The 21,737-nt window shown below is 44.8% G+C and overlaps 7 protein-coding genes across 7 annotated transcripts; 2 read left to right on the top strand and 5 right to left on the bottom strand.

Annotated features, from left to right (window-relative positions):
- Positions 1 to 75: 75 nt before the first annotated feature.
- Positions 76 to 1,072, bottom strand: BDB00DRAFT_821161 (uncharacterized protein). Its single transcript, XM_053123360.1, has 3 exons — positions 680 to 1,072; positions 426 to 599; positions 76 to 362 (listed from the first exon to the last, which is right to left on the bottom strand). The coding sequence occupies exons 1-3, from the start codon at positions 785 to 787 to the stop codon at positions 318 to 320; spliced, it is 327 nt and encodes a 108-aa protein (XP_052980159.1). The 5' UTR covers positions 788 to 1,072; the 3' UTR covers positions 76 to 317.
- On the bottom strand, positions 601 to 2,329 carry BDB00DRAFT_349854 (uncharacterized protein). The gene is made up of 3 exons (XM_053117033.1): positions 1,495 to 2,329; positions 1,343 to 1,396; positions 601 to 1,241 (listed from the first exon to the last, which is right to left on the bottom strand). Exons 1-3 carry the CDS (start codon positions 2,126 to 2,128, stop codon positions 970 to 972), a joined length of 960 nt encoding a protein of 319 aa, XP_052980158.1. The 5' UTR covers positions 2,129 to 2,329; the 3' UTR covers positions 601 to 969.
- BDB00DRAFT_821151 (uncharacterized protein) lies at positions 2,220 to 5,686 on the bottom strand. The gene is made up of 11 exons (XM_053123359.1): positions 5,442 to 5,686; positions 5,308 to 5,351; positions 5,075 to 5,222; positions 4,718 to 5,005; positions 4,467 to 4,629; positions 4,288 to 4,369; positions 3,848 to 4,213; positions 3,500 to 3,725; positions 3,180 to 3,377; positions 2,856 to 3,086; positions 2,220 to 2,773 (listed from the first exon to the last, which is right to left on the bottom strand). The coding sequence occupies exons 1-11, from the start codon at positions 5,511 to 5,513 to the stop codon at positions 2,531 to 2,533; spliced, it is 2,061 nt and encodes a 686-aa protein (XP_052980157.1). The 5' UTR covers positions 5,514 to 5,686; the 3' UTR covers positions 2,220 to 2,530.
- A 1,576-nt stretch (positions 5,687 to 7,262) lies between these two features.
- Positions 7,263 to 12,772, bottom strand: BDB00DRAFT_821147 (CNH domain-containing protein). The gene is made up of 11 exons (XM_053123358.1): positions 12,290 to 12,772; positions 10,845 to 12,206; positions 10,472 to 10,777; positions 10,344 to 10,403; positions 10,115 to 10,261; positions 8,918 to 10,046; positions 8,692 to 8,847; positions 8,306 to 8,598; positions 7,962 to 8,242; positions 7,773 to 7,881; positions 7,263 to 7,701 (listed from the first exon to the last, which is right to left on the bottom strand). The coding sequence occupies exons 1-11, from the start codon at positions 12,425 to 12,427 to the stop codon at positions 7,528 to 7,530; spliced, it is 4,155 nt and encodes a 1,384-aa protein (XP_052980156.1). The 5' UTR covers positions 12,428 to 12,772; the 3' UTR covers positions 7,263 to 7,527.
- A 3,020-nt stretch (positions 12,773 to 15,792) lies between these two features.
- BDB00DRAFT_821143 (uncharacterized protein) lies at positions 15,793 to 16,056 on the bottom strand. Its single transcript, XM_053123357.1, has one exon. The coding sequence runs from the start codon at positions 16,041 to 16,043 to the stop codon at positions 15,804 to 15,806; it is 240 nt and encodes a 79-aa protein (XP_052980155.1). The 5' UTR covers positions 16,044 to 16,056; the 3' UTR covers positions 15,793 to 15,803.
- Positions 16,057 to 18,159: 2,103 nt separating this feature from the next.
- BDB00DRAFT_349617 (uncharacterized protein) lies at positions 18,160 to 19,230 on the top strand. Its single transcript, XM_053117032.1, has one exon. It carries the CDS (start codon positions 18,279 to 18,281, stop codon positions 18,936 to 18,938), a length of 660 nt encoding a protein of 219 aa, XP_052980154.1. The 5' UTR covers positions 18,160 to 18,278; the 3' UTR covers positions 18,939 to 19,230.
- Positions 19,213 to 19,362, top strand: BDB00DRAFT_722923 (uncharacterized protein; the record flags this gene model as incomplete). Its single annotated transcript, XM_053118204.1, has 1 exon — positions 19,213 to 19,362. A coding segment is annotated over one exon (150 nt), but the record flags the coding sequence as incomplete, so codon positions are not given.
- Positions 19,363 to 21,737: the final 2,375 nt, after the last annotated feature.

The following is a 21,737-nucleotide window of genomic DNA, read 5'->3' as shown; positions in this document are numbered from 1 at the left end:
GTCACAACAAGGATCTGCCAGGCTCAGGTGCGCCAGATAGGTACTGCAGATCGCAGGATATGGCACAAGCTAAGAATAGTAAATATAGTAGAAACATTTTATTGACATGACGTCCCAAAAAGCGTAAGACAGGAGAAAAGTTTGGAAGAGTCTTTTCAGCAGTTATTATAAGGAAAGGTTGTTGTAGTACATCAATTTGCCGGTTTGTTTTTTCTTTCATGGAGAGTAGAATTTTTATCATTTTTTATATCTTGTTGGGGTATATGAACTTTGGGAGGAAATAAGGAGGATATACGCGCTTAGAAGAATAATATAGTTCATTGGAGTAGTTTGACGAGACCATCAATTCTGTAATACTTTGCCTACGTAGAATCGATGAGTACATGGTGTTGTTTTCTCACTAACTTTGTAAAATCAATACTTACTTCTTGCAACAGCTCGTGACGACTATATGTAGTACATGGTTGGTTTCGAGTAAGAAAAAAAAGAGTTAGGTAAGTATTTTTAGTTATTACTGGGTCAAATCTTGTGCTTAAAAACAAGCAGACATGAGGAGGATGCACATACATAGATTTGTCTTGACTGACTGCTGCTGGAATCTATATGTAGTTAGATCACAGACTCAAGTTAATGTTTATGTGATTCTTGGAAATGATCTCCAAACAGAGTTATTACTTACTCTGAGATCTCTTAGATAGTTCAGTACTAATCGAAACCGTAACGGATCTCGGTCGATGAAATATGAGCCGTCGTGTTCAGGTTCGAGGGCATGACGGCCGGAAAACATGGTGGCTAGTAAGCTTGATTCTTCTCTCCGCAGTGTGCTCAAGGATGTCTGATATGACAGAATGTCACTCAAAATGTCGCTTTTGTTAATGCGTCGAACAGAAACAGTGATTACCTCAAAGATAGTACCGCCTACGTTTAGCTTGACTTTTTCGGTAAGAAACGTCGCTTTGTCTAAAAGGTTTACCCAACAATCGGGTGAGTGTTGCTATTCTGTGGGATGGATGGATGTGTGTGTGTGTGCGAGTGTGTGTGTGTGTTACCATTCCCGGCGCTGGCCGCGGCTTCAAACTCGGCTTTAGTCTTATCAATTCGGTTACGTTTCTGCACAAGGCCCTTGCACAGTTCCTTGTAATCAGTGGCAAGACGATTATGGAAACTGTCTTTTGCATGCTCGTAGTTCTTTTCGAGCAGCCGCAACTTTTCCATGGTGTGTTCGATATCTTTGAAAATGTCTATGGGAAAAAAAAGGGGGAGGGGAAACTTGTGAGCGTGCATGGGCCTTTGTTTTGAGTCACCGGGTTTTGCCTCTTATTGAACACTTCATATGCCATACCTTGCTTTTTGGATTGGTAGCTCTCGTGCAGCAGCTTGTATTCCGGCTGATAGTCTAGCAGCATCAACAGCCATTTGGTAATAAAACAGGGCTTAGTTTCCTTCTTCTTCTTCTTCTTTAGTTCTCTGTGTCATCCTGAAGCCCAACTTTACCGTCCCAAACGCTGCCCCATGCACTGTTATTGTTTAGGCTCGACAGCGCGCTCCGGGTAGTTGTTTGATACTCCTCCTTTGTTGTACTAGGCGTCACTACGCTATTATTCTCTTCATCGTCAGCGTCATCTTCATCGTCGTCGTCGTCCTCATCCTCATTAGCTTGGTGCCCGTGATAAGTAAATTTCAACTCGTCAAAGCTCCGGTACCGTGCGGTTTTGCCCGACGAGGATAGAGGCGAAGACAGCGAGGACGACGATTCAGTCGATTCGTAAATCTCATTATAAAGTGGTGTCTGCGGCTCGACCGCTCTTGTTGTTGTCGTCGTAGTGGTGGTGGTGGTGGCGGCGATGTTGTTATTGTTAGTGGCGGCATAGTTATCTTGAAAATTCATGGCTCCTGGCCGGATGCCTGGCCCACGGTCGTCTTGAAAACGTACACCGGGAGGACCATGGCTCTCCTCCTGGGCCTGGCTCTCTTGGTACCGTTGTATCATCTGTCGAATATATCTATTCTGTGCGCCACCGCACTCTTCCAGGCCAACGTCGGCTAGCGCGCGAGGCGGCTGCTCGGGAGATCGGTGTGTAGGAGAGTGTGGATCGTTGGTTGTCCTCCAGTATTCAGCCCGGTCCATACACGCTAGATACAGTGCGCTGGATGCGTGTGTGTGTGTGGAGGGGGTGCTGTGTGCAAGAGAAAGTGTGAGAGTGAGAGTGAAAGAGAGAGAGAGAGAGAGAGAGAAGAGAAAACAAAAACAAAAGCAGGTTCCCGTATTAAGTATCTGGGCCTATCTCACGCACTTTTTTGTGTGATGCACTCGAATTCGGGTCTGTGATCTAAGCATATGATCACCCGTGGTAACACGTCCAGTAAGTTGTTATTATTATTGGTATATACAGACTTTACATTTGCTTGAGAATAAACCATCATAGAAAAAGTATTAAAAGCTCTTTTACAAGTGCGAGCCTATACACACAAAAGAAGAAGAAGAAGAAGAAATTGCATATCGATGTGATGATGGTGATATTAAGTGTTGTTATTGTTCCTGTTCTGCCTTCCTGCCAGCGACCACTGGACTGTCGTCACCGTAGGCGCAGGTCGTCTTGTCTGCGTCGAGATCTGTAATAAGCGTGCGTACGAATGCCTGCTCGTACTTTGAGTTCTCAAACACCGTCGTTAACGATTCAGACGGACAGCGCAAGAAATTGGGAGCGTACACCATGGCCAGGTTATGCACGTTCATCCGCGTGTGCTTGATCACATCCCCTTGAGTGAATTCCTAATGTCAAATGATCAGTAAACGAATATCCATAAACAGAGCATGCTTTTCCTTTTGCTTATAGTGTCTCATTTTCTCTTACCTGCACGAAAGCAATCATGTACATGATGATACGTCGGTTCACTTCGGGGAGCGAGTTGACAATAGTAATGGCCTGGTCGGGATCTTCCGAGCATCGAATGCACCTGTCATAGTACTCGGATGTAATCAGGGGTTCTTCCAGATCGCGTAACCAGTATTTTAAAAGCGATGCAGGCACGTTTGGATCCGTGATGCCTGTTGCATCATACTTGCCGTTCTCAATGCGGATGCGCTAAGAATATATCAATAATTAAAAGAGTTACTTCTCACTCTTCATCACCCGGTTGGATCTCTCTGAACTGTGTTTACTAGATCGAGCACTTACCAGATCAGTCACTTCTTCCGCGTCACCAGGAACACGGAAAATGCCTTCCGATTGCTGGCCCTTCATTTGAAGCACAGCGTCAGCAAGGAAAGGCACAATCTTGGGTATCTTGAGACCATCATCACCACCGCAGTGACCGGGCAAATTGACAATCATGCCCAGAGACTCCCCAAAAATTGAAGGTTTAAAGGGTGCCTCCTGCAGAATAGCCCATACACATAAGAAGAAACGAGTTGTCAGTTATTGAAGGGGAGAGTAAAAGGAAAAGGGAGCAAGGAGAGAGAAGGTGTATTCTTCTCTCTCTCCTTGTAGACTTGTACCTTTGCGCGCTCAATCTCAGCAGCCGTCAACACCTTGCCTTTGGCGCCCCGCGCACAAATCCGCTTCAATCGTGTCGACACATACTCGCTCATCACATCTACTTGGTTGGTCGAGGTGTGTTGGCTTTGTTCCACAAAGTCGGTCAAGTAGGATTCGAGGTTCTTGGAGGGTGGGAACGTAACGCTAATCACGCACAAGATCTCCCAACCTTTTTTGATGCTTTTGCTATAAATATTGACATGTGTAGAAATGAGTCAAGGCACAAGATAAAGAAGTAGAGCGGAAAAATCAACTCCGTCTTTAACAAAGAATATGTGTGTATTCATCCCCATGAAATAGAGACTTACTTGGTGGGGTTATTATGCAACTGCTTGCAGACCTGAACGTAGATCTCATCCCGCATTTGACCCTTGCTAATACCGCAGCCCAGGAGCATGTGATACTCCTCAATCTCGTTTGACTGTCGGGAACGTGGCCGGTCGCCCATGATTGCTTGAACGAGCTTGAAGCATTTCAGCGCATCCTTGTAAAGATCCTTGTTGAGCATGATCAACGGCTGCTTGATCGAGTCCTTTGTCCACTGAAGCATTTCGTTCATTGGCACCCGGCGCCGAAAGATCAATCCACGTTTATGCGTGGCAAAGTACTTTTTGGCGAATCCATCAATAGCGAACTGATTAATTTCTTGTTTTAAGTTTGTAGGCAGAGCAGGTCTAATAAAACAGAGAGGGCAGATTAGGGAGATAGCTCGTGGGGTGAAGAGACGCACTGTGATGCAATGCCTTACTTTTCATCGGTCTGAGCCAGCGGACCTGTAGGAAACTCAACGACGCTATGGTTTTTTATCGGACTCATTGCATCAGCAGCGTCTAAAGTAACAACAGCCATTCGTCTAATGTGAGCACGTTTCCTGACTGTATGACTGAGTGGAGAGCGCTGTAGCATTTGATCATTAACTAAGCGTACCTGGATTGTTGACGGGTGTGCTGACTGCAACTGAGTTGCGTGGTGACGACTGTGAGCGAGTGACGAAGCTTTTCCATGGAGATGATGAAGAGTGTTTGCTGCGAAAGCCTGATAATGCCGAAAAGTTGGATAATCGTCGAGAGCGTCCTGACATATCATCAGACTAGAGCACAGTAAAATAATGATAAGCTTTTCACCTTCCTCTTTTCCAACATGGACATACGCTTTTCATTTAGAGGCAGTAAACGTACCAGGCTTTGTTTTCGAGACCATCTGAACCCGAACAAGCCCATCGAGCTACCCGATAAGGCAGCCGACAGGGAGTCCTGCGATTCTTCTCTTGTGCATAACGATGATGCAGAATCGTTAGGTTGTCGAATGATACTTGCACCATCTGATGTCGAGCGAACATGATGAACCATAAGTTGAGGTGGAGACCGCATAGATGGTAAGTCGAGCGATCGGCTGTTGCGTTTTGTTGTTGTTGAGGGACCAGCCTCAAGCATATTCGGTGTAGCGAGTGTAAGATCGACCGTTGACTACAAAAGATCAAGGTCTGCTTTAGTATATTATGCATATATTGAGAAAACATCGTAGACTATCATTACTTCTTGTTGTATCTTGATAAGAGATATCACTGGTTTCTCAGCCGGCTGAGTCCAGTGGGTTTGGCCCGAGAGCGTATGGTAATAATAAGGTATCTGGTTTTTATCATCCCATAGCTCCCACCATTCACCTTCTGGGTCGAATGGTTTTCTATCATACAACAACAAAAGCGTGAGTACAATGCCCAAATCATGAGGCTCGATGCAAGTGGAGAAAAGGAAAGTGAAATGCTCACATTGTTCCTGATTCGGGTTTATCTGTCAGACACTCGCCCGTATCCTAGGGGAAAGAAGAAGAGCATAGACTGTGAATGAGTTGAATCGTAAGACGAGTGTGACAAAAAAAAACTGACAAGAGCAGATACTGTACAGGATTCGCAAAGAATGTGCGGTTGGTACCGGGATCGACAACCTGAACCCAATCGTAGGCTGTGATCGTCATGCCAACGTTAGCGTGTGAGTGTACGGGATGGAGGAAAGTGTGGTGGTTTAAGGGAAGGAAGAGGGAAGGAAGAAAGGAAGAAAAGGAAGGAAGGAAGGAAGGAAGGGAAGGAGCAAGTAGAGAAAAAGACTGAAAAAGGAGGGAAAAAGAAGGTTATGTCGAGGGCAATGAATGGCAGCAGCAGCAGCTTACAACACTCTCACTCACACCCTAATTTACCACAGCCAGAATGGTATGACTTTTGCTGGTAATTGTTTCGATAGACCTTCGTTGCACACGCGCTAAGGTCCAATTTGCTAAACTAGGGATAGATTGGTTGCCAGTGTGTACGACATGGAGTCTGCTTTGTCCACAACAAGCTCTCATCTCATGAAACAAATACGCTATTTGTTTGCCATACCTGGTCGATCTCAACTGGAGCGCTCCAACATGCTGCTCTCGTCTGACGACTGTCCTGTATGCGAAAATGCACTCAGATTTGTGCAGCTCATGTTGTTAGTAGGTTGTCCTTTTGTTTACGTTCTAAAACACAGGGAAAAATAAAGGCAAAGCACTTAGCTCAATCACCATTCAAGTTCCGGTGTAAGCGATGCAGGTGTCGTACACATAGCATTTACACACATGAACTTTTTATCCCGCTTGATCTGTTGTCTCTACTAATTGCCATCCTATCAGAGGATCACAAGTAAGGCTCATATGTACACTTGCTCAGAATCCATCTTAGCCATGCGCGTATAACTTTCCTGCTACTAGCCGCGCACTATGTGGTTATTGTTGCGAAACAGGCTTTTGAGTTTATCTTCTTTTCTCTTTGAGCAAAACAAGCCTGTGTCACAACGCTAATCTTATTTACGCTTGAAACTCAACCACTTGGAACAAAAGATTTTTGATCGCAGACGCTGTCTGTGCGAAATCCATCATGATATCATCAAAAGAAGCTCCACTTTTTCTTCGTCGTCTTAAAATTGCTTTCCGCATATTAATTCAATGGAAAGCGCAAATTGGATATTAACTTTAGCATGTTTTTTGAAAACATCGGTTCCCGTCAAAAGCACATCTTATTCTTGCCTCTACTCTTACTCTCTCTCTCACATGGACATTGTCTTACCTATTTTGTGTTGGGCTGCGACTGCTTCGTTTAGCGGCCTGCCCCAAGGTTTCCCAGCTCTTCTCCGAACCAATACCCCATTCCTATCTCATGACCATCCACTTAACCCTTGATGTCTAGTATGCCGAATTTCGCCACATTGGTGAGACGAATGCAGAAGGGCGATCGATGCATTATTTTGAACGAATAGGAGCAGGTTGAAACATGTCCCGATAGTGCCGGCTGGCTACACACAGGTCAACAATGCATCTTCTCCTACTTTTCTCGCATAGCATCGTATCAGCTGTTATATAAATGGGGAAAACTTTTGTGATCTTCCAATACAATCTGCTGAGCGGAAGCACTTATTTTAGGAAAAGTAACAGCGGATATGTATAGGCTGCGTAGATAGTATTAGTATCATAGACCCTTCTATTTCAATTAGTCCATCTTCGCACAGCTGAATATCAAGATCCATTGTCAATTTGATGACAACAAACAGAGAATAAACAATTTACTGTTAACAGGGCAAGGTGTATTACTGAGCTGCCAATGTGATACGCCTTTACTCAGTTACTTTAACAGCAAACCGCCCCAAAAGCATCTAGCCGAGCACTTACGTATCACCCATTGCAGTGTAATAGACATGGTGAAAGCCTCATCAAATTATGACGACTCTCCTCTGATAAGAGACCCGTGACCTTTATTGCTGCTGCAAAAATTTATGCATGCTGTACTCCGAGTAACATTCTCTGGAAACACTTAGCTTTGTTCAACAGTGTCGAAAGAATAGGAAGTTTTACGAGTCAGGAATTGACGATTAACTGTTTCGTATATATTGATTGTTGCTGTTATAGCAGTAATAGTAGTAAACATAAAGGTACAAGGTATACATGACAACTATAAGCAAGGAGAAGGAAAGAAAGATTACGTTTTAGTTTGTACATCTGGGTTCATTTGCAGTCTGAAGATGCTTTGATAATTGGCCTGATCCGCGCGAACAATGCATCCTTCAATAACGAGCGGCTCTCCTGTGTTTCCATTGCCATTGTAATACGTAAGACGACAGTCGTTGCCTGGTATCATTTGAACAAGATCACCCTGAATTTTGATTTGTAAGAGTTAGATGCTTTGTTCTTTGATGACTTTTAATGAAAAAATGGTGTGCTTACCGTTTCAACATGGCGAATTTCGATAAAGCGCTGGTCGAAAGCAAGCACATATGGATGCTGGTACACAATATTGTCAGGATGGCTTTCAAATTCGCACAATAGCTCCGATCTGTTGTTTGCATAAAACAGTCTTGGGTTAAAACAAACGTTGCATATATTACATACGAGTTAATTTGATATAGCACTTACGTTTCATCGCGTGGAACGAGTTGTTGGTTACGGTTATTGACGTAGAATGCAAACTTGTTGTAGCACATCAGGAACTTCCCTTGCACACGATACATGGCCAGTGGTCTAAGGCCATCTCTTCGCTTTTCCAAGAAATCGAACTGAGGATCCTGTTCGTCAGGGATTGTGTGTCCATCTACTAGGTCTTCTGGATCAATGATTTCAAACGCCCGTTCGCACACCACTGCAAATTTGGATTTCAAAAAGTGAATATTGGTTGCGCGAGCACCCACCGAGAATTCCTAAATGCGATTAATTAGCTTTTTGTCCATTTTGGCTACAACGAAGAAAAAAGAATAATTTACTCTGTAGGTAGAGAACCACGAGCTCTTGCTTCCATGGGTGCTGAAAAGCGATCTATGCGATCGCAGATAGCCTCTACTGGTGCTGGACGCATTTGGATCGCGAGCAGGTTTGCAAGCAGTGAAAATGGTCGAAACCGTCTTTTGTCTTGCATATACTAGCATGTCCTCGCCGTTGCACACACCGACTTGGAAAAAGTGCACCGGGTCACTGATTACGTGCTTGAAATGATCCGGTGCTTTGATATTCTTTGGATCATCCAGCACATCCAAAGGATAGGCATGAAGCTCCTTGTCTGTTGTGTCACATTAAACATATGGTTCTAACGTTAGAATAAAGGAGAGGATCCTTCCCATGCCCTTCCTTCCTCTTTTCTTTTTTCTCATACCAGCCAGTACAAGCAAGATTTGGTATTTTTGCATGACTCCCACTTGCATAACGTTCTTCAGTGAAAGGATAGTTCGAGGACGGCCTCCGCCAACCGTCTTAAAGTAAACACCCGCTGTTGTACCAATTGCTACTTTTTGAGAGCCTTTTGCAGAAACTATTGAACATAGTAAGCATTGTCAGGCAAGCAATCGTTACTAGTGCTTTTTAAACGTCACACAACTTACCAAATGGCACAGAACAGGTAACCTTGCCAGGACCTTCGGTCGTAGTCACTGCTTCATATTCGCGTCGGAAAAATGAAGAATCGATGTTGATTGGACCGAAAGCATCCACCTGACCCTTCAAGTTCTCCTTGGCGAGTCTTACAGCCGAGAGCCACTCTTTCTTTTCTTCTGGATTGCTGCACAAGAGATAATAGGTCCCTCCATGTCGACCCGGATGAACCAGTGTCAAGGACAGCGACGGGATCTGACCACGCGTGGTAGTTTGCGAACGAATCGAGGTATATGTGCTATGCATTGTGCTTGTACGCGACGAGAGCAATGAAGGCAAGGTGAATTCGTTGGTGACGCCTTGGATATAGAGCATCTGAAGGGGAATCGGTTGTCGCCAGATCTTGTACTCTGTGTTCTCGCTTGTTTTGCGTGCCTTGGTCAACAGGACAAGATGGTCAAGCACGACGACGTGGATATATTTTTCGCTGACTTCGAGTGTCGAGTTATCGCGCTTGAGATCACCACGGAAATAGATTTTACGCTGTGGATCGGTGAGTTTGAGATCATAAAACTCGCCCTGTCGACAGGTCAGTGCGCTGTTCAGGGTCAAAATCTCAACACGGTTCTTGACGTTGACAGACAGCTGGTCGCACAGTGCTGCCACACCGCCAATTATCTCTTTACATTTCTGTAGCGTCTCATAATCCTCATGATCCTCGTCCGTCTTTTTGATAATGGCCGAGAGCAGCAAGGGATAACGCTGCAAACGCATCACCGGACGAAGCAAAAAGTGGCGGAAGGTCTGTCTGTTCAGCTGTGGATTGGACTGAAGCGACTGCAGAAATTGACTGAATCTGTCGTTGGAACGTCGAGAAAGGGCGACAATGTATTCTGCTAGGTGGACATTGGGTACATAGCGTGCATACGGCTCGGTGAATCGTTCGAAATGTTTCAGCAAAATATCAGCGATGCCAGGCATACACTCCTGGTCGTACTCTTGCTGACGTTCATAAAGATCTTCGAATAGATCTGAGCTGACCTTCTCCACTTCTTGATAGTTGTTGAAGACGTCTCTTGCAAATAGTGGCCACATGTCGGGCTCAATTGCATCGGATTCACTAAGAGGACCAACAATAGCCTTCAAACCCCAGCAATTAGAAGCTTGCCATATATGTTATCATTTGGGCTTAACAATCCTGTATGTACCTCATGCAGTATCTCTAGGTCCTTCAAATATTGCTCTTCACCGTATATCACTTCGTTCATGGCTTCCTGACGATCACGTTCCCGCGGCTCTACCGATTCATGGAACTCTGGAGAAACACGCATTCCCCAATTTTCTGTTGTACGCATCTAATGATCCCACCGTCAATTATTTTTTCCCTTTTCCACAAATGCCACCTCCTTCCAAATAAATAACACTGTTAGCACGTACTCCTTCTGTGTAGATGATCGAGGATCGCATGGATGCACTTCGTCCCAAAGATTCTTGTGCCTGTTTTTCTCGAAATGAGTTAACACATCGCAAATATATAACAAGCAACTAAACAATTCTTTCACTACCTCTACATCTTTTTCGTAAACTGTAGGTTTGTTTGGACAGCGGGGTGCATAACAGCCACCGTAACCAGGTTCACAGCCATGGACATAACATTTTGCAATACCAGTGAAGACACCAACTGGTGTGACCGATCGTAAACGGTAAGTCTCATCAGGTGAGTCGTACACTACACGGCGATACGATGACTTTTGTGAGGCCTCCGTCACTGCCTCTAATAGACCTGCAGGCTTGCATTGCATCATGGCATTGAGCACTTTGAGACAGTGCTCACGAGGATACTGTCCACCCAAGAGCTCGAATACGGTATCCTATGTGCGAAACAAAAGTTAGAAATAATTGTAAGATTCTTTAACGAGGAAGACCAAAGCTACGTACCACTGCTTCAAAACCAGTAAATGCATCTCGATACTCCGTTGAGCAACTGAGTTCTCTCAAACTCACAACCTCCTTCATCTTCATTGCAAATGCTTTGGACAACACTGACAATAGTGCAGGGTCTGTCGATCCTTCTGCAGGCACCGTTTCTTCTTGAGCCGACTCGCTTGGAATGGAAGCAGGAGCGGTGGCGGCGGCAGGAGCAGCAACAGATGGAGCGGGTGGCAATGGTTTGCTTGAGAGGTAATCTTCCTCCTCTTTAACATCTTCCTGCTCGATATCTGACTCGTCACTCGAATCATCAGAGTCTGCATGATGCTTCGAACTATCAGCACGATGGAGTGACTTTCGCATTGATTCGCGGTGGTGAGCATCAGCGGCCCGTGCAGTTGAGGGTTGCACTGTAGATGGACGGTATGTGCTGATAAAGTCCTGGGCTGGCGGCTTCATGTAATCGAGAGGTGGATACGGAGCAGCCTGATGGTAAGTCTGCGTTCGAGTCCAGCGTTCAGGTGCAGGCATACGGAATGCGAAAGCGGTAGCTGCTCTTTGAGGAAACATGTTTTCCTGATGTAACGGCACACGAGGTGGCAGTGGAGGATACGGCTGTTGCTGCTGGTGTTGATGCGGTGGAGGATAAGGTGCCAATGATTCCTTTTGGTGTAGAGGAGGATACGGCGGATTGGACTCGAGAGGGTATGGAGGTGGCTGGTCTGGGTGCATTGGTGGATACGGTGATGCTGGTTCCGGCGGTTGCTGATGCACTGGCGGGTACGGAGATGGAGGCTCGTGCTGATGCATAGGTAGATAGGGCGATGTTGGTTCCTGATGCAGAGGCGGGTATGGTGATTGCGGTTCCTGTTGCATTGGAGGATACGGAGAGTGCGGTTCCAAGTGGACCGGTGGGTACGGTGATGTTGGTTCCTGCGGTTGTGCTGGAGGATACTTTGGACTACTGTGCTCGGGTTGAGGCGGGGAATGATACGGCCCTGGCGGTTGAGAACGTGGCGGATAAGGCGATGGATATCCTTGCGAAGAAGGAGGGCCCCCACTAGGAGGACCACCCATGGGTGGATACGCTCCCATCGATTGAGGTGGGTAGGGTGGATACGCTGGTTGCGGAGGAGGAAACGCTTGAGGCATTGGCATAGCCATGTGCTGTGGCTGGCGAGATTGAGAATATTTCCACTGTTCAGGATGGGGCTGATGATGGTGAAGGGGTGGTGGCGGTTGATGTGGTCTGGGCATTGGTGGAGGCGGATATCCACCCGTGCTTCCTCCAGAGTAGCTGCGAGTATGCTGATGATTTATGGGCATTGGCATATCGAGCCCATCGCTGTTCCTTTCAAAGCCCTGATAATACTGCTAGAAAGAACGGGTTGCTTAGTTTTCATATTTCACATGTGACCCAGCATAAGGTTGCCTTGGCATAGTGCTGAACTTACGTTTCCAGTTTCCGGAGGGGTGATTTGAGCTGGTGTGGCATGAGGACTGCTATGGTTGGAATGGGTAAATCCATTCGCTTCAGGCACACCGTCATTACGGTTTAACCCACGGTCAGGCGGTTCTTGGTAATCTGCCATCGTTGAGCTCAAATTTCTTTCTTTGACGCAGAGTTTATGCAATGGATGCTTGAGAGTTTCGATCGAGTAATATAAATGGCAAGAAGAGATTTAATGAAATTCAGTTTTCGTTTAGTTGGTTATGGTTGCTGACAATTTAATTTCGAGATTTTCCAAGGTGCTGCATTACTTTTTGTTTCCCACTAAACAGACCACCCGAGGTTTCTTTATCTTGAGCCACGAAAGTGTAAACGCAAAACGCGCCGAGAGAAAGAAAAATGGAAAAAGAGAAATATGAAAGAGCTTATTCGTCGACTTCCTACAGTCCCGAAATATTTTTTGTGCGTCATGCGCGACTGTCCTAACAGCAAAGGCACTTGGTGTACACTGCACGGCGAGGCGCAGTTTTCTAATAGATCTACAAGGCTCAAGCTGAGTATCTCCCGATAGGAATTGCTAGTTACGAATGTGTCCTTCATATTGTCTTTTAGTTATCAACCATGCTTTGAAACATGGCACAAATTAAATATTTCATATATCGATCAAAGTGTATTAATATACAGTATTATAGTACCACATGCAAGCAAAGGGAACATATTATCCAGTCACCTTTCCAATCAGTTTGGAGTACGGCTGCCTGGTCACGCAGAAGTTCCCTCGCCATTGCCCCGTACTTTATAGTATGGGTAACATGAACAACTATCTTTATAGTTACAGCCAATCTTATTCGCGCCTTACGATGAAATGCACTCGGGATAATTTCCATTTTACGTAGAGCCAACTACTGGGAAGTAAGAATCAGGCACGCTTACTGATACATTATGTAATCAATCGCGAGCTACTGGGTCCTTTAATATGAAGCAGTAGATATTTGTTACAGCTTGTACACACAAGTCAAATATTATTAGCAACCGGTCCTTTTACAAGACTGGTATACGACTCCTAACTTTCTTTTACAAAACTGCATAAGTTTGTTATTATTATGCCATAGTACAAACACCATGATCGATCGACTATAAGCACATTGAGAATCATTGTGTATGACCAGCAATTTTTCATCTTATGGGTGACATGATTAGATCAATACTTTATACACACGGTAACGCAAAAAGATTAGAATTGTTTAGGTTACGTTGAGCACCCTCTTGTACATACATTTCTTTCAGTATCGCAGCATCGGGCATGATGAATTTGTTTCAACCCTTGCTCTTCTATACGACTTTTTATAGTGAGTGTCAGTGACAGACTTTCGCCATTTTATTCGCCAATTCCAAAACAGAATCAAACAGTGTAACGGTGCACCGAACACGCAGGCGTCGCAAATTTGTAGATATTGTCATCGATGAGCTTGCAACTATTGACATACCATATCAAGCCCTACTAAGTTTTATGATTTTATTAGTTTCAAGTGTATCATGTCATCCAAATGTTACTTAGTACCATGCAGATATGTGTTCATCTATTACCGTTTGATAAGGGAAGGCATAACCAATATCTGGAACATTAATTTTATGACATAATATCTTTATGAACAAAACCAAATAAGCAATCTAAATCAGGTCCAATCCAGGCAAAGAAGTATTTAGTTCATGCGAGTGTTGTGGCTTTATTTGTATAAGCCAAGAAAAGGGATTGTGAGTATGATATGTGGTTGCTCAATACAGTCTTTAAGCGTGACCTCGACAGATGTGTGTACATATATGTTTGTACTGGCGACATGACGATGCAAAGACATAGCAGGAGGGCATTCAAAAAACCTTGGTGCCTGCTTCCCAATACTTTCATCGCATACCACGAATATGATGAAAGGGATTTACCAGTAATGAAGCAAGTCTTCCTGTGTATGCTGCTAACGGGATGCGGAATGTATCGTTGCGACGGGCAAAAGAAACATTTACGTGGTTGCTATATTATAGTAGTGTTTATATGAGTTAGAGGAAGGAAAGAAGAGAAATTGCCATGTGCGAACTAGTCTACGAACTAAATCAATTAACGGATGCTCAATGAGCCTATGCATACCGAGAACAAGTTCGTAAAGGGGTGCACTCAACTATTCTTATCATATCTATTATGCTGTAGGTAGCGATGCTCTATGATAGTCATAGGTTTGCGTAATCATGAATTTCACAGCGCAGAAAAGAATCCATACGTGTATCGATCAGAAAGAGTGATATGTGTAAAGTTAAAATGCGTATAATAGATAATAAGGAGCTATTTGCGGAACAAAATTTGATCCATAAGCGTAATACAGCTACGATAAGCATTTTTACCCAAAATTGCTCAGTAACATTAACAGTAAGATTTGCTTGCTAGATTATGGCCACGCACAAAAACATTGATGATGAAAAAGATTAATTAGCATTCATAGTTTTTCTTTCTTTGGGTTGCGCACGTAAAAAAGTAAGCAATTGTGGCGCATTACATAATTTGTATAGTGGACATTTGAAAACCCTATTTGAATTATCAGAGAAGATTGACCGTACTGGGATTTCCAGAAACTAGTTGCTTGTGTCAAAAAATATGTTTCTCGGGAAGGATGCGAGCAGTATGCACTTGCTACTAGAAGACCAAGCTCAAAGTTGTATTGATGAATAAAGATGCATCAAGGAAGGGCAGGTGTTGGCAGTTTTTGCGCCACACAAACCGAACATTTTATACATATTTGAGTAGTAGACCTTGCCATTTATCATTACACCAAGATTGACAGCCATGGCGTTGATGTTGCAAAGTCGTGATTAGTATTTATAGTATCTTCATCTCATGCAAATTCGAAGGAATTTTGTTGATGTCTTATTCATGACTCATATCATACGAAATATATTACTGATGATGATCTTAGTAAACGTCTAACAATGAACCGAATTCTGTTGTAAGTAGGGTATCTTACCTACGATAGTGAAAGGAAATGCCTGAAACCGATGAGATGAATGCAGTGTGGGGCGGACGGTACGGTCCGTTCGGTACATGCATGATATAGCTTGTATATGACTGGTACACCTTCATATCTGAGAAAGATGGAAAAAGTTCCGCTACGACAACAATAAGTTCTTTCATAATTCTGTGCACTGTAAATAAGGAAGGTGGGACAAAGTATTCTTTTTGACCCGTTTGTTCGGGCCACTAGAGGAGGGTGTTTTGCTCTATGATACAAGGTTACTTGCCCGACAAACCTCACTTCGCCTAAACTTTACCTGTGGGGAAGATCGAGTTTAACAATTGAAAGAACGCTCGATCCGTTATGCCCGGCACATGTCAGCAACGTGTAAATCATGACACTGCCTTGGTAACATCTTCATGCACTACTATATGCTTGCCCTTGTACTCTATTGCTTCAGCCGTTCTCAATGTCGTACAAACGTGTGTCAGCATCTTTTTTTTATTTCTGCAGATCTTGGTTCTATCTTCCAGCTATGACGGCATCATCGAAATTGGGTATGAAGTGGATGATGTACATAACCATAACAATGCTGCAATGGCCTTCTACATGAGAACATGCGGTAGAGAGAAAAAGGGAGGGGCAGCAGAGCGAGAATGAAAAGGTTCCAGACTTGCGAAAGATGCCAATAGAGATTCTTGAAAGGATACAAAGGCACATCATTGTGCATATGAGCAATGTTTTTGCAAGTGTAATCCGCATCAAACCATGATCACGATATTACCCGGCTGCATCGACTCCGATTTCGTTTCTGTGGTTTTTAAGATGTTGTGAGGGCAGCTAAAAAGTTTATTTTTCTGCTGTTACTCGATAGCGTCCCATATGATATGTCTTTGCTCTCTGAAAAGGGAAAAGGGCATCATACTTTTAGTACAGATCATATGCAAGGTACTGTAACTTTTTTTATTTTCTTCTGCTATATGAAAAGTAGCCAGGCCAAATCAAAATCTTCTGTATGGGCGGAGCTTACGGAAAAAACATTTACGGGTGAGTTCCCTAATTAGAGTTATTTCTCCGATTGGGAAGGAAGAGAGAGATTGGAGCTCAGGGCAAGAACGATGAGGCAAACGAACAGGGATGAAGGCGATGATGCGTTTCTGAAGAAACAAGGGGGTGTGGGGGGGTGAGAGAAGAGGAGAGAGCTTGTTATTATTACAGCAAGAAACACAAGGCGGCTCGGCCTATACGGATCACCGAAATTTCCCACGAATAAACTATGTCGCTGACGCAAAGTTACATTTCTTTGATGTGTGTTGCCCAGAAAGGCTTCCTGTCATCGTGTCTTTCCAATCAAGTCGTGTCTTGGTGCGTTGCGAGTTGCGAGCCCACTTGACAAATATAATATTCTCAGTTTTCTCAGCAGATCTTAATCGATAAATACAGCAGATTAGTATGCGATAACACTCCCCAGGAATGAAGCCCAGTTGGTGCGACTTCAAAAAGCGTTTCTTCTACCGAGACCCCCCCCTCCCTTCTGACTCTTGACAGTGCATTGTCGCTGTATGGATAATAGGCGCTGTATACATGGATGTTGTGTTCATTGATAAGGCATAAGATAGTTATCGCAGAGGCAGAGGCAGAGGCACAGGCAGAGGCAGAGGCAGAGACAAGACACCAATGGCGTCAATGCAAATAGGTCGGGTTGCTAGGAGGACCTAAAAAATTATGGTGTGTCATGGTATTAATGTCGCCCGCTCTCTCCTCAAGCCGTGTGTCACATGACTGGGGTAGCTTCCAGCAGCCGGAAACTCCGCATTGATTTGATTCGTGCCAGCCCGTCCTTCAGGCAACTTTACCTTTTCGATCAACCAAACGGGAACAAGGCCTTGTTTTTTTTTCTGTCTTTCATTTTACCACTCTCCATTCATACCAAAAGCAATGCATGATGGATCGCCCAGAAAAAAAGCGGCCTAGCTTACATTTAAACGACCTCGAGCAGCGACCGCCGTCGGAAAAGGAGATAAAGAACGCAGCACTGTCGCCTTCAACCCCTTCTGGAGTCGCTGCCTCGCTCTTGTCAGATTCACTCTTTCCTCCCAGAAAGCCCAAGACTACAGTGGACGACGAAACCCTCACGGCAAACAACAACGGCTCTGACGAAGAGGATGGTCTGGAAGGACGGAGCAAAAAGGATCCTTTAGCGACCCAAGTATGGCGATTGTACACCAAGGCAAAGGACACTCTTCCAAACGCTTCACGCATGGAGAATTTGACCTGGCGCATGATGGCCATGACGCTCAACAAAGCCAAATCCAAGTCGTCAACGCCATCAACACCAGCGACAGAAAAAACAGCCGACGATTTTGAGGATAGTAAAATGTTTGTCGATTCTGATTACAATTACAATAGCAACAACAACAACAACAACGACTACAACACTACGACTACCCCCGAACCATCATCAGCATCTGCGGCAGCCGCCTCACCACCTGCACCGGATGACACCACTGAACTGTTGTCGTCCTCTGCACCGCCGTATATGTTCGACTTTTTCAGCGGTGGACCTCCATTCCAAAAGTCAGGCGCCAGTCCAGTTGCCACTACACCTCGCCAGAGCAGACAATCACCGCATCTCCGCAACAAGAGCGTGTTTGTGTATGGTTCAGCTCGTGCTACATCCTCGTCTTCATGCGCAGCAACCCCATCCTCCCCTTCAATCGCGTCTCCGCACGTTGCAGAGCAAAGTGTATGTAGCTAGCTTCATGTCGTCGTCGCCTCTTTACACACTCGCATGGTCCCCCTTTTTTTTCTGGGGATTAGGGAAAAGAGAAAGCGCCCCCCTGTGATTTTTTGTCCATCTTCATGTAAGCTATTGCAGCAGCAGCAGCAGCTAACTTATCGAATTCATTACATATTTGTTGTTCATAGGTTGCAGAATCCAGCAGCTCGTATTTCCCTCAAGTCAATGGTTCGAACAGCATCACCATTCCCGTCGACATGCCTGTCGACTCGGATATGGAAGACAGTATCAGCAGCCATCACGAACCCGCCTCGCCACTCTCCATGTCGTCGCCATTCGCTGGATCGCTCGACGCGACAGGAGCATTCCTCAGTCATTCGTTACCGAACTATCACCACCCACACCAACAACAACAACAACAGCACCCTCACCATCACCAAATACCAGTGCACGGTCAGAATGGCGGCAATGCGGGCATGCTTCCACAGCACTTGAATTCCATGTCAACGACGACTGCCACGCAGGCGCGGCCTTCGTCTCTCTATATGAATCGTACTTCAGCGACTACACCGACTGCAACAGATACGGGAGCAACACCACCGTCATCATTTAGTCCGCGTCTTAGCGTGCCACAGGTCAATAACCCGGGCGCGATGAGCTTTGAGGAATTACTTTCCATGTACTACGCCGGAGGAGCAGGAGCAGGAGGAGGTGGCAGTCCAGCAGTGGACACACCACCTGCCACAAGTGCATCGTTTGACGGAAACATGCTATCATCACTGATGGCCAGCCAGGGCGCTGACGGCTCTTTGTCACACATTGATCCGAGCCAGCTTGTTTCTGGGAACGACAGTGCCACGAGCAGTAGTAGCAGTGGGCCATTCGGAATAGCTTCAGGTGAGCTTTATTTACTTTGATCTGTTTCATAGCGATGGGCGATGAGTGCGTGCGTATGATAATAAATTACTTATAAAAACAACAACAACAACAACAAAACGATGTTTATACGTAGCGCCACATCCATTACAATCTCCACCTGCATTATTGCCACAGACACCACCAGCATCTTCCAGCGATGTTCCGCAAACGCCCATCAAATCAGGTTCGCCCAAATTTGCGATCGCTTCCAAACCGTCGAGTGCGGGTAAGAGATCAGACGATGCTTCCAAAAAGGAAGGTGCACCTACAAGATGCACCAATTGTAGCACTTCGACAACACCATTATGGCGTCGTAATCCTGAGGGCCAGCCACTGTGTAACGCCTGTGGATTGTTCCTGAAACTTCACGGCGTTGTGCGGCCCTTGAGTCTCAAAACAGATGTCATCAAAAAGCGTAACCGAAGTGGAACCGCCAATACGCACGGTCGAGGTGTCAATGGACCTGGCAATGATGGCCGAGGTAGCGTGAGTGGAGGTAGCAGCGGCGCAGGCGGCACAAACAAGGGGAAGTCCACTTTCCTTCAGGCGAATTCATCGGGCACTTCAAGCGGAGGAGGCGGTATGACAGTGACAGCTGCAGCGGCAGCAGCACAAGGATCGACCATGGGAGTCATTGGGAAGCGGTCAAGTGGCACGGGGATGATCAACATTGCTCCAAACAGCAGCAGCAAGATGTCAGTGGTGGCAGGTCCCGCAAGTGGTGGAGGCTCCGGGTTACCGCCGAACGGCCGACCCATCGTTTTTGCAACACAGCGTATTGGTACCACCAAACGTCAGCGGCGGCATTCATTAAGTAACGATAGCAAAAAGAACGGTCTGCAACAACAGCAACAGCAACAAGATAAACAGCCACATGCGTCAGCAATCACGATATCCGGTTCAATGCCTAATCAATCCATGTCTGCCAGTGATGGTTTCCGGCACATGCTGCTACCACAGCAACAGCTGCCACGAAACATATTACCTAGCAACCAGCGACCACCACAGCACCCACCCTCGGCTGGCGTTCTACCCACAGTAGGTAGTGCTCCCAACCTGTCATGGATGGGCATGATGGGTGGCGAGTCACCTCGTTCGTTCAGCGGCAACTCTGCCTCCTTGGGATCCTTGTCACCCGATCAATTACAACGGCTACTCATACTTCAACAAGCTGCAGCAGCCGCAGCCGCATCCTCCCCGACCTCCACGACGCCCTCCTCTTCAGCCACGCTAGTATCATCATCCACCATTCCTACTACTACTACTACTCCTATAGACGATGTACATGTCATGGATCACGATCACTCACCTTCACAAAGCTGGTCCTGAAAAACGACCTTTTTTTCTTACCTCTCTTGTCTCTTATATTTTCCGTTACCCGAAGCTTTTTATTGTAATGTAACGTCTTTTCTTCCATCATACTTCCTAACAATTTACCCGCTTCGTTTTTCACTCTTTTAATCCACTGTATATGCTTTTTTCTTGCTTTCTTTTCCCTTTTTCTTCTCCTACCCAATCACTACTTTTCTTTGATGCATATGTTGTATACTTTTTTTGTATCTAGAATTGTGTGTTACTCAAAGGACCAACTTTTTAATGTACACATTGTTTCAATCTCGTCGAAAAAGTCGTTCGTCATATATATAGTTATTTACTTATCATCACTCTAAATGTCTCAGCATCATGCAACAAAGTGTGCGACTTCCAGGTCTTTGCACAGGTCATATTGCAGTACTGTACATCGTATACAAGTTGATTAATGAGCACCATGATGTAGAGAATCCAAAAACATGTGCTATATCGTCAATATCAAAGGTATTATGCTGTTAAGAGTTTTGTTGTATTCAGGTCTTCATTGAGTTGAAGACATTCTATCAAATTAATAGAGGCTGGCTCTCAAAGTCTCCTGATTCTCCTTTTAATATATAACAAAAAGCTCACTTGTATAAAGTGTAGGTGATCAAAGTTTAGTAAGTACAGTAGGCGATAACTTTGGCCCCGTCTTTATATTTCCTCTCATATGTCCCAGTATAAAGTAGAGCCAAAAGTGACTCCTTGACATTTATCATGGGAAATTATATACGTTATCGTCTTAGTGTCATTGAAGTTACTTGACAACTGACAACAAGTGGTTAATGTAGTTTCTCCTGATGCCTGTAAATAAATTCAACAGCATTTAGAAATATCTAAACACTTTGCCAGATATAAAACTTCACCCTAGCGCTTGAATTATATTTTAGTCTTCTGGCATAGTTTATACAGGTATCATTGTTTATTCGTATAAATCATGTTCATCGCGGTCGACAGTATTGCTACATTCTTTGTAACGGATAGCAATCCTTTTCTAATGTCATGATACGACGCGAACTGATCACACCTTTCACTGTAAGAAAAGCATTGACGTAAACAATAAACAGCCGTTATTAAAAGTACACACTGTGAGACTTGGTAACTTTTTGACTACTGTAAAGTTTCACGTCGTTGAGCATTAAAGTAAATATCAAGCACAGAAGTCAAACCAGCAGACGTGCTGCCGCTGATCAAGGCGCGCTTAGTAGTAGATCAAGGTTGTGCCAGCTACATCACCTCTTTCATGCAGCATATTTTGACCAAACTCGTTTATAAATCCTTTGAGTATCAAGCCATCGTAATGAATCTATGTCTTTGTATCATATCTTTTTGATTATTACGAGAATTATGTTTAAGAAAACGTGATTGAGGTAGTGACATACACGATCATCAACTCGCTTTATGTAGAATGTACACTTGGGATGGTGATTATTTTTGGATATCACAGG

This window comes from Zychaea mexicana, assembly GCF_025766255.1.
Source record: "Zychaea mexicana strain RSA 1403 chromosome Unknown BDB00scaffold_32, whole genome shotgun sequence".
Lineage (NCBI taxonomy): Eukaryota > Fungi > Mucoromycota > Mucoromycetes > Mucorales > Lichtheimiaceae > Zychaea > Zychaea mexicana.
Note: the sequence above shows the minus strand (reverse complement) of the source record. Positions and strands in the feature narration are given on the sequence as shown.

Bases quoted from the DNA above. Each gene is read 5' to 3' on its own strand.
- BDB00DRAFT_821161 (XM_053123360.1), bottom strand. From the start codon at position 787: ATGTTTTCCGGCCGTCATGCCCTCGAACCTGAACACGACGGCTCATAT. The intron at 600-679 runs GTAAGTAATAAC...AACTACATATAG, and splicing joins ACTATCTAAGAGATCTCAGA to ATTCCAGCAGCAGTCAGTCA. The intron at 363-425 runs GTAAGTATTGAT...GATTCTACGTAG, and splicing joins GTCACGAGCTGTTGCAAGAA to GCAAAGTATTACAGAATTGA.
- BDB00DRAFT_349854 (XM_053117033.1), bottom strand. From the start codon at position 2,128: ATGGACCGGGCTGAATACTGGAGGACAACCAACGATCCACACTCTCCT. The intron at 1,397-1,494 runs GTAAAGTTGGGC...TGATGCTGCTAG, and splicing joins ATGGGGCAGCGTTTGGGACG to ACTATCAGCCGGAATACAAG. The intron at 1,242-1,342 runs GTATGGCATATG...TTTTTCCCATAG, and splicing joins CTACCAATCCAAAAAGCAAG to ACATTTTCAAAGATATCGAA.
- BDB00DRAFT_821151 (XM_053123359.1), bottom strand. From the start codon at position 5,513: ATGACGATCACAGCCTACGATTGGGTTCAGGTTGTCGATCCCGGTACC. The intron at 5,006-5,074 runs GTAATGATAGTC...GATCTTTTGTAG, and splicing joins TTATCAAGATACAACAAGAA to TCAACGGTCGATCTTACACT. The intron at 2,774-2,855 runs GTAAGAGAAAAT...ATTTGACATTAG, and splicing joins ACATGATTGCTTTCGTGCAG to GAATTCACTCAAGGGGATGT.
- BDB00DRAFT_821147 (XM_053123358.1), bottom strand. From the start codon at position 12,427: ATGGCAGATTACCAAGAACCGCCTGACCGTGGGTTAAACCGTAATGAC. The intron at 10,262-10,343 runs GTACGTGCTAAC...TGGGATCATTAG, and splicing joins CGATCATCTACACAGAAGGA to ATGCGTACAACAGAAAATTG. The intron at 8,243-8,305 runs GTAAATTATTCT...AATCGCATTTAG, and splicing joins CGTGGTTCTCTACCTACAGA to GAATTCTCGGTGGGTGCTCG.
- BDB00DRAFT_821143 (XM_053123357.1), bottom strand. From the start codon at position 16,043: ATGCGGATTACACTTGCAAAAACATTGCTCATATGCACAATGATGTGC.
- BDB00DRAFT_349617 (XM_053117032.1), top strand. From the start codon at position 18,279: ATGCCTGTCGACTCGGATATGGAAGACAGTATCAGCAGCCATCACGAA.